The 15,043-nt window shown below is 43.9% G+C and overlaps 1 protein-coding gene across 1 annotated transcript in view; it reads left to right on the top strand.

Moving 5' to 3' along the window:
* Positions 1 to 15,043, top strand: part of LOC105458253 (serine/threonine-protein kinase 26) — a 66,788-nt gene that overhangs the window by 9,182 nt on the left and 42,563 nt on the right. The window contains exon 2 of the mRNA XM_011703425.1: positions 2,644 to 2,958. Within this exon, the coding sequence (XP_011701727.1) occupies positions 2,782 to 2,958 (177 nt within the window). The 5' untranslated portion in view covers positions 2,644 to 2,781. The remainder of the gene's footprint in view (positions 1 to 2,643; positions 2,959 to 15,043) is intronic.

The following is a 15,043-nucleotide window of genomic DNA, read 5'->3' as shown; positions in this document are numbered from 1 at the left end:
GAGTATTGCAGCTCGTGATTGCAGCGCAAGAGGCGACCGGGATTCACGCGCGACCCAATTCGATTACAAGGCGATGTTCTGGTCGCAATTATTGCCGTGGCGCTAACCGCGTTACGCCGTGCGTTAGACCGAGGGGGCCCCACCTGCCGCGAGAGACATCCGGCCAATCCTGCATCGGCCAATCAGCTCCGACCGAGTTCGAATAACTATTCCAATTAACAGTAAATACGTACGGTACACACGAGCCCAGCGAGTCTCCCGAGGAGGACGTTTCGTTTGTTAATGGCTTCTCATAAAACGTTATTACAATCGCCTGCCTGAGTTGTATGTACCGCTTGCGTCATTAGCTCCTCAGATAAATATACGTATCGACAGGCCTCATCCACATAGATCGACAGCCAACGCGTCGCCCACTTCGCTTTGAATACATTGTCACGACGGCCGCGTGTATTTTGACGTGTACACCTCATCGATATCTGCTCCGTCGGAAAAATTACAGTGCGAGGACGTCAGTTAATTAATTTATTGCGAATGTTTATTGCCGGTTTAATGACTCGTTACACATTCAAAGCACGGATAGTTTTGTGTGGGAGCACAAAAGGAAAAGGATATGTTGAAACGGAAATGTAAAACAGCTTTCGGTGTTATATCTAGGTATATTTTGTTTTTATTGCAGCGTAATAAAGACGCGCACGTTGAAATATTTTAAGTAAATAATCCATTTAGCAAATTACGTTAATTAATTCGGAAACAGAATTTAAATGTATAATGCTCTCATGCAATATATTTCTGACATATTTAAAAAATTCGAGAACAAGGATTACATACCGGCGATTTAACGGCAGTAAATGTGGTCATAACAAAGTCATATAGTAATACTAGTAACAGGGACTGAGTTCGTATATCAGATCGAAGGATAGAGAGAGAGAGAGAGAGAGAGAGAGAGAGGGAGGGACGAAGCTAAAACAGCACTTTAAACAATTTATCGGCGGTACCTTTAGATCGACGTAATGGAAGGTTACATCCCTCGTATGCAACGTGTGGTAAACGATGTTTACAATGAAAATCGTGGTTTGCGGAGATCCGATCGACGTTATACAAACCAAAGAGAAAGAGGGATGGCTGCCACGTTAAAGATGGCGGGGGGAGGGGGAGCTGAGAGAGAAGGGGAGGAAGGGACAAAGGAAGAGAGAGAGGATGGAGAGGGAAAGAAGATGAATAGAGCCGCAGTTCGCTGCACCTGACTATTTATAACAAATCGATAGGTGCCGGCAACCGATGCGTTCCTCGCGTGCAGTGTTTCTCTTATTTGCGAGGATGGTTCTCGCGAACGCGCCTTCAAACGCGGTTGACCTTAGACGTAGCAAGTACTTCTGATTCCATTATGATTCTATAATTGTCAACAAATGATTTCTTTCTCGTCTGTCGTAATCTTACGATATTTAATCAAAAAGTTAACATTAGATTGCGTAAGACAAACCTTATTGCGCCTAACGATCCGAGAACGTGATATAATTTAACCTGCGCGGTGACTCACTGCACTGTCAGTTCCGATGATGTAAAAAAGCCACACTTAAGTCTGCACGTTATCGTCGCGGTGCATTAGTCATCGAAGGCCACTAGCGAGGATAAATAATAATCATTTTACGCTAATGACTAATTGACCGTTGTTACCGTTGACCGCAAAACTCCTGCTGGCTTTACATTCGCACGTATCTCACATTCGTATTATTCTCAGATACTGCACGAGTAGTACCAGTCTTTTCGAACAGATAAACGCGCGCGTTGGCGAGAAGTTCGTTCGTAAGTCGTACGTGTTGCAAGTTTGTTGTGCATATAATATACATCGGAAAAGTGAACGAAACTTCGCGTAGAAAGACAGATAGTCTCTCGATATACTAGCGGAGAATCCGCAATCGTCTCGTTCGAACCGCCCGATTCGCGGTATCATAAACAATCACGCTGATACCAACTGCTACATCCGCGGTTTTGCCGTTGTCTTCCATTACACGCGGTGGGTGGATTCGCCCGACGAAATTAACGGGGAGAAAGTCCGAGAAGTCTTTTTCGCTCATTCGATTGCGCTTCGGTTACACCAGCACGCGGTTTCCCACGGAATTCGCAAGCCGCGCCGGTATCTTCGCGGTGCACTCCGTGTCGGTCCGGCAGCCGCCGCGCCGCGCCGGAATGAAATTAGTCTTTCTTCGTGGAGCAATAAGTCGTCCGTTGTGTACGTGTGTATACGTTCGAGTTGGATGAAAGCTGAGCCGAATTTTTTGACGCTTCAGTGTTAAAGTCGAAGCGCAATTTATTACGCGGCAGCCGTTGCAATTTCCACAAGCATCTCTCGGTGAAAGACTATCTTTTTGTAAACTCTGTTAATCTTCAGAGGAGCGAAAGAGGTTGCGAACTCGCTGAAACGGGTGTCTTCGCGTTAAGATAAGAGCGAAATATAGAGGAAACGTCGAAAAGTGGAAAACTCTTCCTCGAGAGGGAAATTTATAGATTTCGAGAGAATATTCTCCAATTCTACAAGAGTTATAAAAAGTTTGAAGGTCTCTCCATCCACCAGGCACAGCCGCGATTTTACTCGCGTTTGTTATTGACTGTCGCGACGAATCGAACGCGCGCGCGATATTTTAGCTCGGTCAGTCGACGAAGTGGACGACGAATCGAGTCATGCGGCGAAACGAGGAGTAGTGAGGTCGGCGCATTTTCGAAAGAGACCGTCTCTCCGCTCGTTCCGCGTGCTTACGGTGCGCGCCGGTACAGACATTCGACATGTTCGCCGCGATGGTGCTGCACAAGCATAACAAGCACAACAATGGGAACCACTCGAATCATCATCACGCCAGCAACAACAACTCCACTACCAATTCCACCAGCAATCACCTCAACAACAACAATCACATCAATAACAACGTCAACAACGTGAACCAGGCGTACAGCACGAGGGCGGTAAGTGCAGGAGCTTGTACACTTTCGGCGACGAAATTTTGTGTCCGCGACGTCCCTCATACGTTTCAGCTTTCTCATTAAAATAATACCTCGCAATCATGCAAAGAGAGAGTATCCAAGTACTTCAGATATCATTTGTATAATAATTTTCAACGAGAAAGTTGGAGCTTGCTCGAGTTTTACGGCAACAGAAAAAAAAAAGAGTATAAGCCTCACCGTTTGACAACACATCCGTTTGAGGCAAGGAGGCTGCAGAGGCCCGCTTTTCAATTTGATCAAGTATTTCTTTATGACGGCGCGTTTCTATACGGAGGAGATTATTTGCGCGATCGCGCGGGAGAGCAGTGAGTCGCGAGTCGTTAGATGCAAATTTCGCGTCTCTTCCAGCGGGACCGTATTTCTCAGAGCGACTCGTCCCGCGGGTACCAGGCTTTCGCAGGCTTCGGCAAGATTTAGAAGGATTTTTATCAGCCAAGCGAAAAGGCTCGGCGGGGGTTGCTCCTTTCGATCGGGAGCGAGAGAGGACGCGGAGAAAAGAAAATTTTTCCCGCTCGGAGGGAAATCACGTTTACGGCGCAAAGGGTGAGTCTTATCTTTCGCGTTGCAGAAACGATCCCGAGGAAAACGCGATGATTTCGCTGACATCGCGGACGACTTTATACGGAGCGCGACGGTGGTCGCGAATTTAGTTTTTATCCTATTTTTTTCCTTTCTTTTTGTCATTCTTTCACTCCATTTCCTCTCGTCTCGTCTGTATGATATTCATCGTTCTGATTTCGCTAAAACTAGCTACGCGTGAAAAATCTTCTTTATGACACGGCACAAATCACGTCCCTTTTCTTATTTGTCGCTTTTTTTCGCACAAGAATCTTTATAGAATATTCTTTCGTTATTATATATTAAATACAATAAATTCTCGTTATGTTTAATATTAAAACGTACAGAGCAGAGATAATGTTAAGCAGAAATTTTCATTGGACAATAATTCTCCTTCAATTCGAGACAGTTGTGCCGAAAGACTCGTCAGAGGAGTGATAAATTGGAAACTGAAAATTTAAACGTGATTGTAAACGCGGCGCTGTGGTTAAATATAAATCCCACCGCACACAGTATTACCCGGTGTAGCACACGACGGAGGATTATATCGGTTTAATATTTTAGAATCCTCCCCGCGAATCTTCTATTTCATGCGGTTCGTTAAAGTGGCGCAAGGTATTTCAGTTTCAATTTCCCAGGGTACACTCGACTGAAAGATTGGAAATTGAGAATTCAGCGAGTGGTTGGGTATCGAAACATTTCGAAATATGGTCGCGGGAATCGGCACGATGTAACGCGATGTGACAGAATTTGTTTTATAGAAGCGGTAAAGCGTGGTGAGCCCCACTCCGACGGCGGATAGGATATCGTCCTGTTACGCGAAATCTATTTTTTGAAAGCTGATATTGATTTTCGGTATTTATACTCTTGCACACGGTCGATGTTGATTCTTTTGTCCAACGTAAAATTGTTGTCCACAGAAATTGTTTTCTTGCGAATTGCAGGTTCTTTTTCTTTTATCGTTTAATTAGAATGGTCGGTGGAAATTAAAATTTTATCTCTCTGTTTTGCCGCATTATTGTTACAATTTTCATAAAATGAAATGATAAACATCTAGCGATATGAGATCTCCGGAATATCCGCTTATTTTCGCCTTCCACCATTTTATTTTCGAATTACGATCGGAGTTTATTATTCTGCGGCGCGATCTGCATCCTGTTTGCCGGGCAGTTTTTTTTTTTTAGTAGACAGTAGGGGGAGGGGTGATATACTACGAATAAGTTAATTGCATCTGTCGGTCCACCCTTCCTCAAACCAAGTCGGAACTCCGAGAGGGTTGTATGCAAATGAAGTAGCGAGATTAAGTCCTTTGTGCTATTCGATCCTGATAACGAGCATGTTAAAGGATTCGCTATAAATTAACAACTAGATTAAACCGTTCATCGCCTTTACATCGCCTTTCGTGACCTCTTCGTCTTCCTATCTTCGTCATCCCCCTTGTGTCTGAAACAATCTATCGGCGAGACGTCTGTCTGAGTTTTCCGAATATTTTATTTTCTTCAAGGAAGATTTCATTTTACGAACATGTGATGCGATACCGTCGCGACAGCCTGGAACTAGTTTTATAAGAATTTTGCGATAAAAAATATCAGTATACACTGTTAAATCTATAGTGTCAAATTCAACTCCATTTAAGTCGCCACTGATCCTACTTAATATATATAGTTATTTTTAAATAAAACAATAAAATTTAACCCAAATTTGGGTTAAATTTAAACTGTTTTAAATTATTTAACTCTATTGTTTTACATTAAAAATGACTATATATTAAGTAGGAGCTGCAGTAGCGACTTAAATAAGGTAAAATTTGACACTATAGATTTAACAGTATAATATTGACGATATTATCAAAAAAATTAAGAAATGAAAAGTTATTCATAAAAGCAGATAATTTGATGAGATAGATTAGATTCCTGTAATCGCGTATTATACAATCTCGTATAGCAGCTAAAATAACTTTTAAGATTTGTTATTATTCCTATTATTATGGCGATGCAGTCGTAATGTGGTTTCGCTCGGTTTATTTGATCTCTCTTTGGAAGGTAGAGTGTAAGTGGCTAAATAAACTTTGCCCCCCCCCCCCAAAAAAAATAGAAAAAACAAGGTTCTCACGTTCCACCGGCCCTTATAAACGCGCTCGAGGGGTAAAAGCGCCGCTATATGATAAAAGACAAAGGCAGTTAAATATATCAAGGTGAAGTGGAGTATAACTCGTTTTGACCGAAAAGAGAAAGAGAGAGAGAGAGAGGCCTCTCCATCCCCCGAATCGGCCGAACTCCCTTGTTGTTACGTTGTATCTTCCTACCTATCTTTTCACCCTTCACTCTCCGCGTCGTTTCTCAACCGCCGCGTAATTCGATTTCGAAGCACGGCCAGACTTCGCTTTGTGCGACTTCTCGGGCCCTTGTCGACTTGAAATAACTTCGCAAAGGGTTTCGATCTCCTTTGGTCGTGTGGCTAGATCCCGTGTGTGCGATATATTATATCAAACAGTACGAGTTAATGCCTGAAGGCAATAAGTGTTTCGTGAAAAATCGGTAGCTTCGCGAGTCTAAGCTTAAAAATATGATTTATAACTTGAGTTATTCTGCCTTGAAGGATAAAACTTCAAAGCGATTGTCTATTAGATTTTCCTCTCATGTTTCTTTATGAAAGAGTAGAATTTTAATAACTTATCAAAATAATATTACACACAAAAATTGTTTACTGAAGGACTCTGGCGAGTTCAGCGGACCAACAAAGGATGGCTATGATTAAAAATGTCAGCTGTGATTAAAAACGTAGCCTTTAATCCTAGATGAAAGGATAGAGAGGAAAGTCGATTGCATAACAGTGAAAACCAATCGGTTAAGACTCAAAGAAAGAAGGGATCTGGATTGCGCTTTTCAGGATGACGACCCTATTACGAGAGATCAATAAACTATTATTTCCAGCCCAGGCGGATGAATAGTCACCGGATATCAATATTTCCGTCGTAATAAATATTCAGAGAGAGAGAGAGAGAGAGAGAGAGAGAGAGATTTAGACTAAACCCTCCCCTCCCCCTTTGCGAATGTATAAGCCGTATATACGAACTATCAATTCTTTACGCGTGCAATTTCTTTTTCATCGAATCGAACACGTTCGAGTTATTATGCAAAATTATTCATTCGTCCGTGTTTGTATTATAACGATTTTATGTCGAACGCCGTTGTGTCTAGGAGGAAGAGTTTGCAAAACGTTGATGCGTTCCTGCATTAACGCGTCGGCGAAGCGAGACGGATCCATCGGCCCGAAAATTCACCCTCTCGCCGACCGAAGGGATAATGTTAAGGGGGAGGGGGAAGAGGGGGGGGGAAACGCGGCTGGACCGCATCTCGCTCGCGTTACCAAGGTTATGCTTGGACAATCAATGGACCCGGCTGTAATCAGCGCGATTATAAACGGTGTTCGCTTAACGCGCCGTCGGTCGCCATCATTAATGCCCGACAAATTGGCCGGCCATGCCGCTTTTGCAAATAGCTAGCGCGCCGATGGGAAAAACGCCCGTCTACGTCATTACGGCATTGATCGTCATTTCCGGGACGGAAGGTGATTACCAGCAGCCGCGGCAGAGCGGGAGACAGAGCAGCGTCAGACCACCAGCCGCTCGTCGACAATTTCGAGAATGACTCCGAGCTCGTTCGCTATTCGCGTAATTGGCTCGCGAATTAGCTCGTGCACGGGTATCTGATCTTCTTCCATGCTTTTAATTACGCTCCGTCGCTCATTGTATACTCGACGCGAATGATTTTAGATTGACTTTTGTCCGTATTATCGCCCGTCTCGTGCTCAATTACGGGTTGTGTTCATCGTAGTTACACATCGCATGTTGAAATAATTAAATACAGTGTAAAGACGTGATTAAAGGCTCGACACGTCGTTCGTTAAATAACGCGAGATAAGAATATCAAGCTTAATTCGTGACACGGTGCTCCGCTCTGTCGTATAGGATAATAAAACAGGAAACGGCGCGGGTCATGGCAATTATTTTATGGCTGTCATAACGGTCTTCTCCGTAGGTTTTATACAGATATAAACTACGAAGTTTCGCGACACGTCATAGCGCGTCGCGCGCTCTTCTCCGTTAGCTTCTACCATCTATATAGTAAGTACCAAGCGCCAACTCTCTCAAATCCATAAAATATACGAATCCTTTCCTGTAATACTTGTATTACGAATGTCGCATAAATGCTCTTGTACGAGTATATTGTCGCATTACCAGTCGTCGTCTGGTCGCCTTCTGACATGTGTGTATGAGAGTAAAGCATGTGTTCGTATTCGAGAAATACCATCGAATAACATGGGTGTGATTCAAAAATTAATTTCGTGTGTATTCTGATTTTGCAAACTGCATCAGATTCTCTCGTCTCGTCGAACATTTAAATGCCGATTTATTCAGATTTTTCAATGTCTTTGCCATTTTTATCTTGCATTGGTTCCTCTCATTTCAATTTTTTAATAATATTCTTTTACTCATATTTTTAATAATATTTCATAATTTTCAACTTTTTTTATAATACTAATTCATACTTAGATACTATATTTATCCACATTCATATTCTATTTAAACTATATCAAAGAACACACTAGTTATTTATATGGTATACGTATCATATCACGAAACTATCTGCGGAGTCGTCGAGACGGCGCACAATTCGGTAAACTGTTAAGGCCCAGTTTCATAATATATGATTAACGAAAATGTTAGGTTAACTAAAACTTGAAAGTTTACTAAAACACACTTTCATAAGCTTATAGTCAAATAAACTAAAAGTTACGTAGGTACATCAATTGAGTTGGTATTAAGTTAACTTGATGGTTAAGTCCTAATCAAACGTTATTAAACAATAAACGTCTTGGTAATTTTTAACCTTTAGGTAATCACATTGTGAAAATTTGGCCTAAAACCGAAGGGATGTGCAGCCAGAGATTGGCACGTTGCAAACGGAGCATGCCAATATGTTTGTCGTCCGGATAGTATACACTCGATATTACATCGAACAATCGATCATCGCCCGAACTCAAAGCTTCTCGCTCGGACGTGTCTCGCTATAGTCGAGTTTTGGATACTCGTTTGGAAAGAGAAGGGAGGAGGAAAAGAAGGAGAATGCGAATACCGAGTACACGAAGGCGTTTGAGACAGTCGACAGAAATTTTTGGCAAACGCGTCGAAAACTCATTTGAGATTTCCACGGCAACAGGGAACGGTTTGGAGAGCAACGTACGCGCTTGATTTCTTTTTGCTCGTGCGCGACCGATTACACAACGGAAGAACCTTATCTTGTTATATCGTAGCCTTTTTTCTTTTTTATTTCGTCGCCAGTTGTTACCGCTGCTGCCGTCAGCACCACTTGAATCCACCTCAACCATCTCGCAACGCACTTAAAGTTCTCGTTAGCATGTGGCCGGGTTAACGTTTAAGAGTAAATTTAACGTTACGAAATACAAAATTTAATCACATTAGGTATCTTCAAATCGTCATTTATTTCCTATAAGAGTATTACTTTTTTCTCTCGCAAGAGAGAATTTTGAAGCAAGCTAATGTGTTTTATATTTACGGGAGTAAAGGAAGGAAAATTTCCAATAGAGTTAGAACAGAATTTCCTTTTTACGCGTTTTAACGTGAAAGTTCCATTTTGAGGAAGTCGGTGCATCGGTTAATTAGCCGGTCTCAGCGTCGCGAGGAGTAACACCGTTAAACACTTACGTTATCGTCCATTAATGCACCCTACGTGCGTTTCCCGTCGTTGACCGGTAGCAGGAAGCCGCCCTGCACCCCGGCCCTACGGCACGGCGGGAGGAAGAGAGGAACCAGAGGTCTGGACCTAATGGTAACGATGTAATGACCTTACCGGCGCGCGGTGTACCTTCCGGTTACGAGCTTCCTGATGTCGATGGGGACTCGCTATCGCCGCCCCGGGTTGATCGTAAAACTCGAACTTCCCCGCCTTCGAGAGCACGGATACGTGGTAGCCGGTTTTATGACGAACAACCGCCACGATCTTTAGACCGAGGGTTTCCCGTTTCGGAGTAAACGCCGGTGGCTATACCTATATTCACATCTCGAATATATCTCACGCGGATTCGCAACGGCGAAAAAAATCTCATTTCGCAATTTCCAAGGGCGACGCAGCGAGAATATGTTTGAGAATGTAATTGCGAGAATTACGTTTACATTATCACAAAAAGTTACAGACGCTTCGAGGAGAGCAAACTGTAACTTTGTGTGATTATCGTATTTTTTAAATTTAATTTAGCATTTGAAATCTTCAAACTTCCATTGAAGTTTCAATTTTACCATTTACCCCTTATCTCCGAAATTTAATTTCGAATGATCAAAGTTTCACAGATTTAGATCCACAGGATGTTAAATGTTTCAACTTTCAGGGGAAGAAATTTCCAAATCTAATTTTCATTCGTCAATTGTTGCATTATTCGATTGTCTCGGATCAAGTCTCGCTCGAAATTGAACTATTTCCATCGTTCACTGATTTCTCTCGAATTTCTATTATCCAATTACTACAATTACCGAAGTGCAATGATCTTTATAAATTTATAAAATGATATAACAAGTGTCTGGAAAAATGTTCGTTTCTCCTTAATAATGCTACATTTACGTGCTCTACTCGCAAATTGATTGTGTCAATTAATTCAATCAATTCTTGTGTAATGCGATAATACCCGGCAGTTGAAGTTTGGATTACACGATTGTTTTTATTCAACATTTTTCTCTTCCTTTCAGCTTAATGTCGATATTTTCGATATGCATTTCGCCCCTCGGCGGCTTCGACGTCGCTCCATTTTTCGCAGTAACTCGCCTCCCGAGGTTTTACTTAAGCAGCAATTTTCGCCGCGTCAATCTCCCCGGCGAAATGGACCGTTCGGTTTTCCGCCTTTCTTCCGGTCTCGCCGGTTGTCCGATGCGTTTTATCACGGTGCGACGCGCACTCAAATAGACAAACGGATAGAACGTATAGATGGATAAATCCAGAATTCCGGTCCGCCGCGGAATATTTATGATCGATGAAGGATCTCGCGTGCGAGACGGCGGCGTAAAAAAATATCATCATGAATATATGTACATAAACGTGCGACGTATGACGATGTATCATATACATCGTGAGGATGCCAGAAATTCCCTTCAAGATCATGGAACAGCGACAGTTCGGGAAAATTAATACGTTGTATTTTTTATTTTATTCGTAAATTCATTGCCAGCAATTTTTACCACGTTTTTTTTGCTAACGAAAAGTAACTAACGCAAAAATGTCGAAGAAATATATAAATACTGAAATAACAAATTCTGTTATATTTAACTACGAGTTTACGTTCGAGTTTGCGCCGCTATACTGCAGCTGCATGTAGTATACGCGCTGTTGTTACTTGTTTCTTCGAGTAGACGATAAGTGACCGAGTTTTATAAAAATATGCCACAGCTCTAGCGTTATACTAGTGTTCGAGGAAAGACCTTCAGACCCAACGAGAACAGAACGCTTTGCGGCGTTCGAAGCCCCTCGTCATACCTCTGCACATTCTCACGTCAGTGAGCATTTCAGCTTCTCGCATCTTTTCCATGCGCGCGCGGACGTACGTATCGTAACAGCCACAGCGTTTTGCTTCGCGCTGTGACCTCGAAAAATCTAATATATCCCACCTACTCGTCCTATCTTGGCATCCTCGCCGCCATCCTCCATTCTCGGAGGATCTTCGGGGATGCGCCGCCGGAGGCTTGGCAGTGGCGAAATTGGCAAGCTCCCGGGTGCCCCGAATAAGCCCCGGCTGATGTCTATCGGCATTCCGTCGCTCGAGACACCCGAGGGTGTCATCAAGTATTTACTGACGTTTGTGCCGGTTTCATGTTTTATTTGTCAGGCAGTCGAGCGTCACGGGAACTGCAGAGCCTCTCCGCCGTTTCGAAGGCCTGGGCCTTGCCGCACTGTAAGCCGTGAGGTGTAAATCTTGCTTCTCGAAATTGTCGGTGTGCGCGGCATGTCCCATAAATCATGAATACCGAGAAAGGATTTATTATGGAGATTGAAACGTGTCTTCATAAAAACGTCGGTTAGGAACTTGCGGTTGAAGCGCTTGCGGGGAAAAAAAAAGATAGTATATATATAGATATACATTTCTTGTAAGGCGATACACCCGGGCTAACTTTCTCTCGTAGAACTCATCCTAACTTATTCTAGAATCTTATTGTAGAAACTTTTGGCTTACATGCCCGTTCTATATAAATCCGTTGTTCGCTCAATTATCTGCTCGTTATGGCAAATGAGTACGCGATTCATCACTCACGTTTGCAGCCCGAGTTGTCGAAGGACGAGTAATCGCAAACAGCTGACAGTGCCGTTAAGATAACGTTCAATTCCGCGCGGTCGGAGTGGCAAGTCTATACTCCGGCGGCTCCTGCAACGGCCGCGATTCGCGCAACGCGCGTTATCTGTCACTCGCGTCGTTTGTCATGTATACCGCTGTGAAAGTACTGGAATTACTCGCGTCACTTCCCCTCGCGTCGTATCGAACGATATGCCGGTGCTTGCTCCTCGAGCGACTCCGCGCGCCGCGCCGCTCCGTTCCCGGCAACGAGCCGGGAATCGCGCGAGTGCACGCACCGTCTTGACCTCGTCAAATGTCGGGACGGCATTTGAAAGGAACGACCGCCGTGCTCTTTAATACCAACCACTTTCAGCTCAGCCCAGCTGCCGTCGCTGCCGGCTGCCGGTGAGGGTGTACCACCGTGGCATTTGAATCGCCGGCGCCGAGATGACGGCACGATTGTCGCGACGCGTCGTAAAATTTGCAAATTTTTCGGGCCTCGATCGTTACATCTCTACTTAGGGATTGAAACTATTTTTTATTGCAATGATATTTTTTTCCCATAAATTCCTTGCTGAATTATTATTATTATTTTTTTTATATATATAATTTCTTGGATCATTTTTTGTCTTTTTTTGTCTTCGTGGCTTCAAGGAAAAAATTTAATAACGCCAGACGAGGTAAATTCTTAGGATAATGACATGTGCATTTACGGGAGGTCGTATCGACCCGTTAAACGCGATGGAGCGTACGTATCGAAGTATATATAAAAGCCGAGCAATGGCCGCGTTATCGTCGATCTATATTAAGGCTGCGCTGTAAAAGTGAATATTCGACCGCCAAAGAGGGTTGTCTATAAACAAATATCTGCACTTTAACGCTGTGTCAGCTTTTATACCGTCGTTACCGTTTTTAAATGATATTATTTTTTGACGTTATATGATTGTTTTCCATGCTTACGATCTAATTAAAATATATTTTATATATTCCTATATTTTTTTAGATCCCTAATAGAATGGTTGACTGCGCTTGAAGTCGCTTATTATCGATTTCTTGAAAGTAGACAAAAATGATATAACGCTTTGTCCAATCCACTTATTATACAACTTATAAACTGGATGCGAGATAGTACAGGAGCGGAAAATAGATTGGTGCGTGCGCGGAGGTAAAAGACGATTTATTGCCACCGCTGCCGAAGACAATAGTCGCGATAGCGGTTAAGAAGGCGTCGGACTTTACGTAACGACGAATTGAAACGACATGGAAAATGCCGTAGACCGGCACGTAGATGGTCGGCTAGCGAAACGATCGAATTTCCATCGAGTCTGCATCGAGCCGCGTAGCGAAGGATTTCGTGTCGCCATAGGAAAAAAAAACAGATCGAATATAGTGAATCAGCTATTGCAGTGAATTGTAAACAAGTGTAACATGCATAGTCCTACAAAATATTCACTGAGAAAAATGTTTTTATTATACCAACAGGAAGCAAGAGTAGCGTTTTGTAGAGACCAAACAGAATTTATGATAAAAATGCCATTCTTGTATATTTCTTGATAAGATCTCATTGGATATAATAAAAACACATTTTTCTCAGTGTTTGCGGGATGTTTGACAATTTGCCGGTACGACGGCCGTAAGAAAATAGAGTTTCGCAAAAGGCGAATATTGATCAGCGGTGAGAGAGAAGACCGTACCGAGCGAAGACCGGTTATGTCATTTCGCGGTGGTGCGCGGCGCGGGTTCCGCTTTAATCGGTATTTCGTTCCGCCAGATGCGAAGGAATTCTTTCTTTTTCTCTCCGCGTCGCTCCTCGCGCGTACTGCGCGTCGCTGCGCGAGATCGTTCGCGTGTCGGCCGGTTCGTGCTAGCCCGCCTCGCGCGCGATATATCTCGTCGCCTTTCACTCGACAGTACCTAGGCTCCGCGCCATTGTGCAGCCGCGGCCGCGCGCGCGATGCGTTGCGCAACGATATTTTAGTTCTAGCGTATTGCAAAATGTAGATATACGCGCGCGAACGCACGAGAGCGCTGCTCTCGTCATCAGCGGCCGCGCTCGTGTCGCAGCTGTCGCTCGATTGTCTTCTTCCGGCACGGCGCTGAGATGCCGCGCGCTGAGGCTACAGTAGTGCGAACAGCGAAGTGAGTCGTTGCGCAGTGTAACGATTTATGAAAGGAGGGGGGGGGGAAGGGAGAAGATTTGATTTACATAAAACATCGCGCGTCACTCCGAAGATAGCGCTCGATTTATCGAGCGAGTATATCCGAAAACGGAAAGGGTCTATGCTCGCGTCGTGAAATTCGTCAGAAATTCATCGCGCGAACCGGCGCGATGTCATTAAAATTTTATAGCCGGATGACACACGCGCGGCGTGAATCATACACGTGTGCGCGCGCTCGTCTATCATGAAACTTCCGTCTATCGCGTCCGCGATAACTGAACCTTCTACCTACCTACGCGAAATGTCGTATCGCTCCATAACTCAGCCCGGTAAAGCCGCGATGTATCCCGAAGTGCCGCGGGTACCCAGGTGCACGAAAGTGAACTCCTCCGTGTGCCCCTATATATGCGTATATATTTCCGATGCGCCGCAATAAAGCCGTTTTTTGCCGTGTAAGTTGGCCAAAATTTAAACCGAACCGCGCGCGGGACGCGTCGCCGTTTAAATTTCGGTCTTGCAGTTGCAGCACTTTATTGTAACGAGAGATATATATCACGAGTCTCTCCCTCGCAATAAAATTCTCGCGCGATCGTATTTCTCGCGCGCTCTGTATATTATTCGAAAGCGCGTCGCGCTTTTAATCGCTCTCCCTTTTTTAAAGGAGAGTAGTTAAAAGTCCTCGTGTTACGAGGGCGGTTGCGCTTTTTTAACAACCTGCAACTCAAGCCCGCTCCGAAAGTAACGCCGTTTACCCCTTTCTCCGGTCGTAATCGCGCCGTTGCGTTCGTGCAGCAAGCGCGTGACATAAGTTACTTACTCGCATCGATATATCCTCGATAATAATTATTACACATCGTGATCTTCGAATCGTTGCGCGTTTAAAGCGATTGGAATTTATCTTTCGCTACAGCTCGCGATTCGCCGGGCTCTGAGCCGATGTCGTGTATCATTGCGACAGACGAAATATCGTGTGCCCCTACTCCGGACACACG

The sequence above is a fragment of the Wasmannia auropunctata genome, unplaced genomic scaffold, assembly GCF_000956235.1.
Source record: "Wasmannia auropunctata unplaced genomic scaffold, wasmannia.A_1.0 LD334579.1, whole genome shotgun sequence".
Taxonomy (NCBI): Eukaryota; Metazoa; Arthropoda; class Insecta; order Hymenoptera; family Formicidae; genus Wasmannia; species Wasmannia auropunctata.
This window is presented reverse-complemented; position numbering and strand designations above follow the sequence as displayed.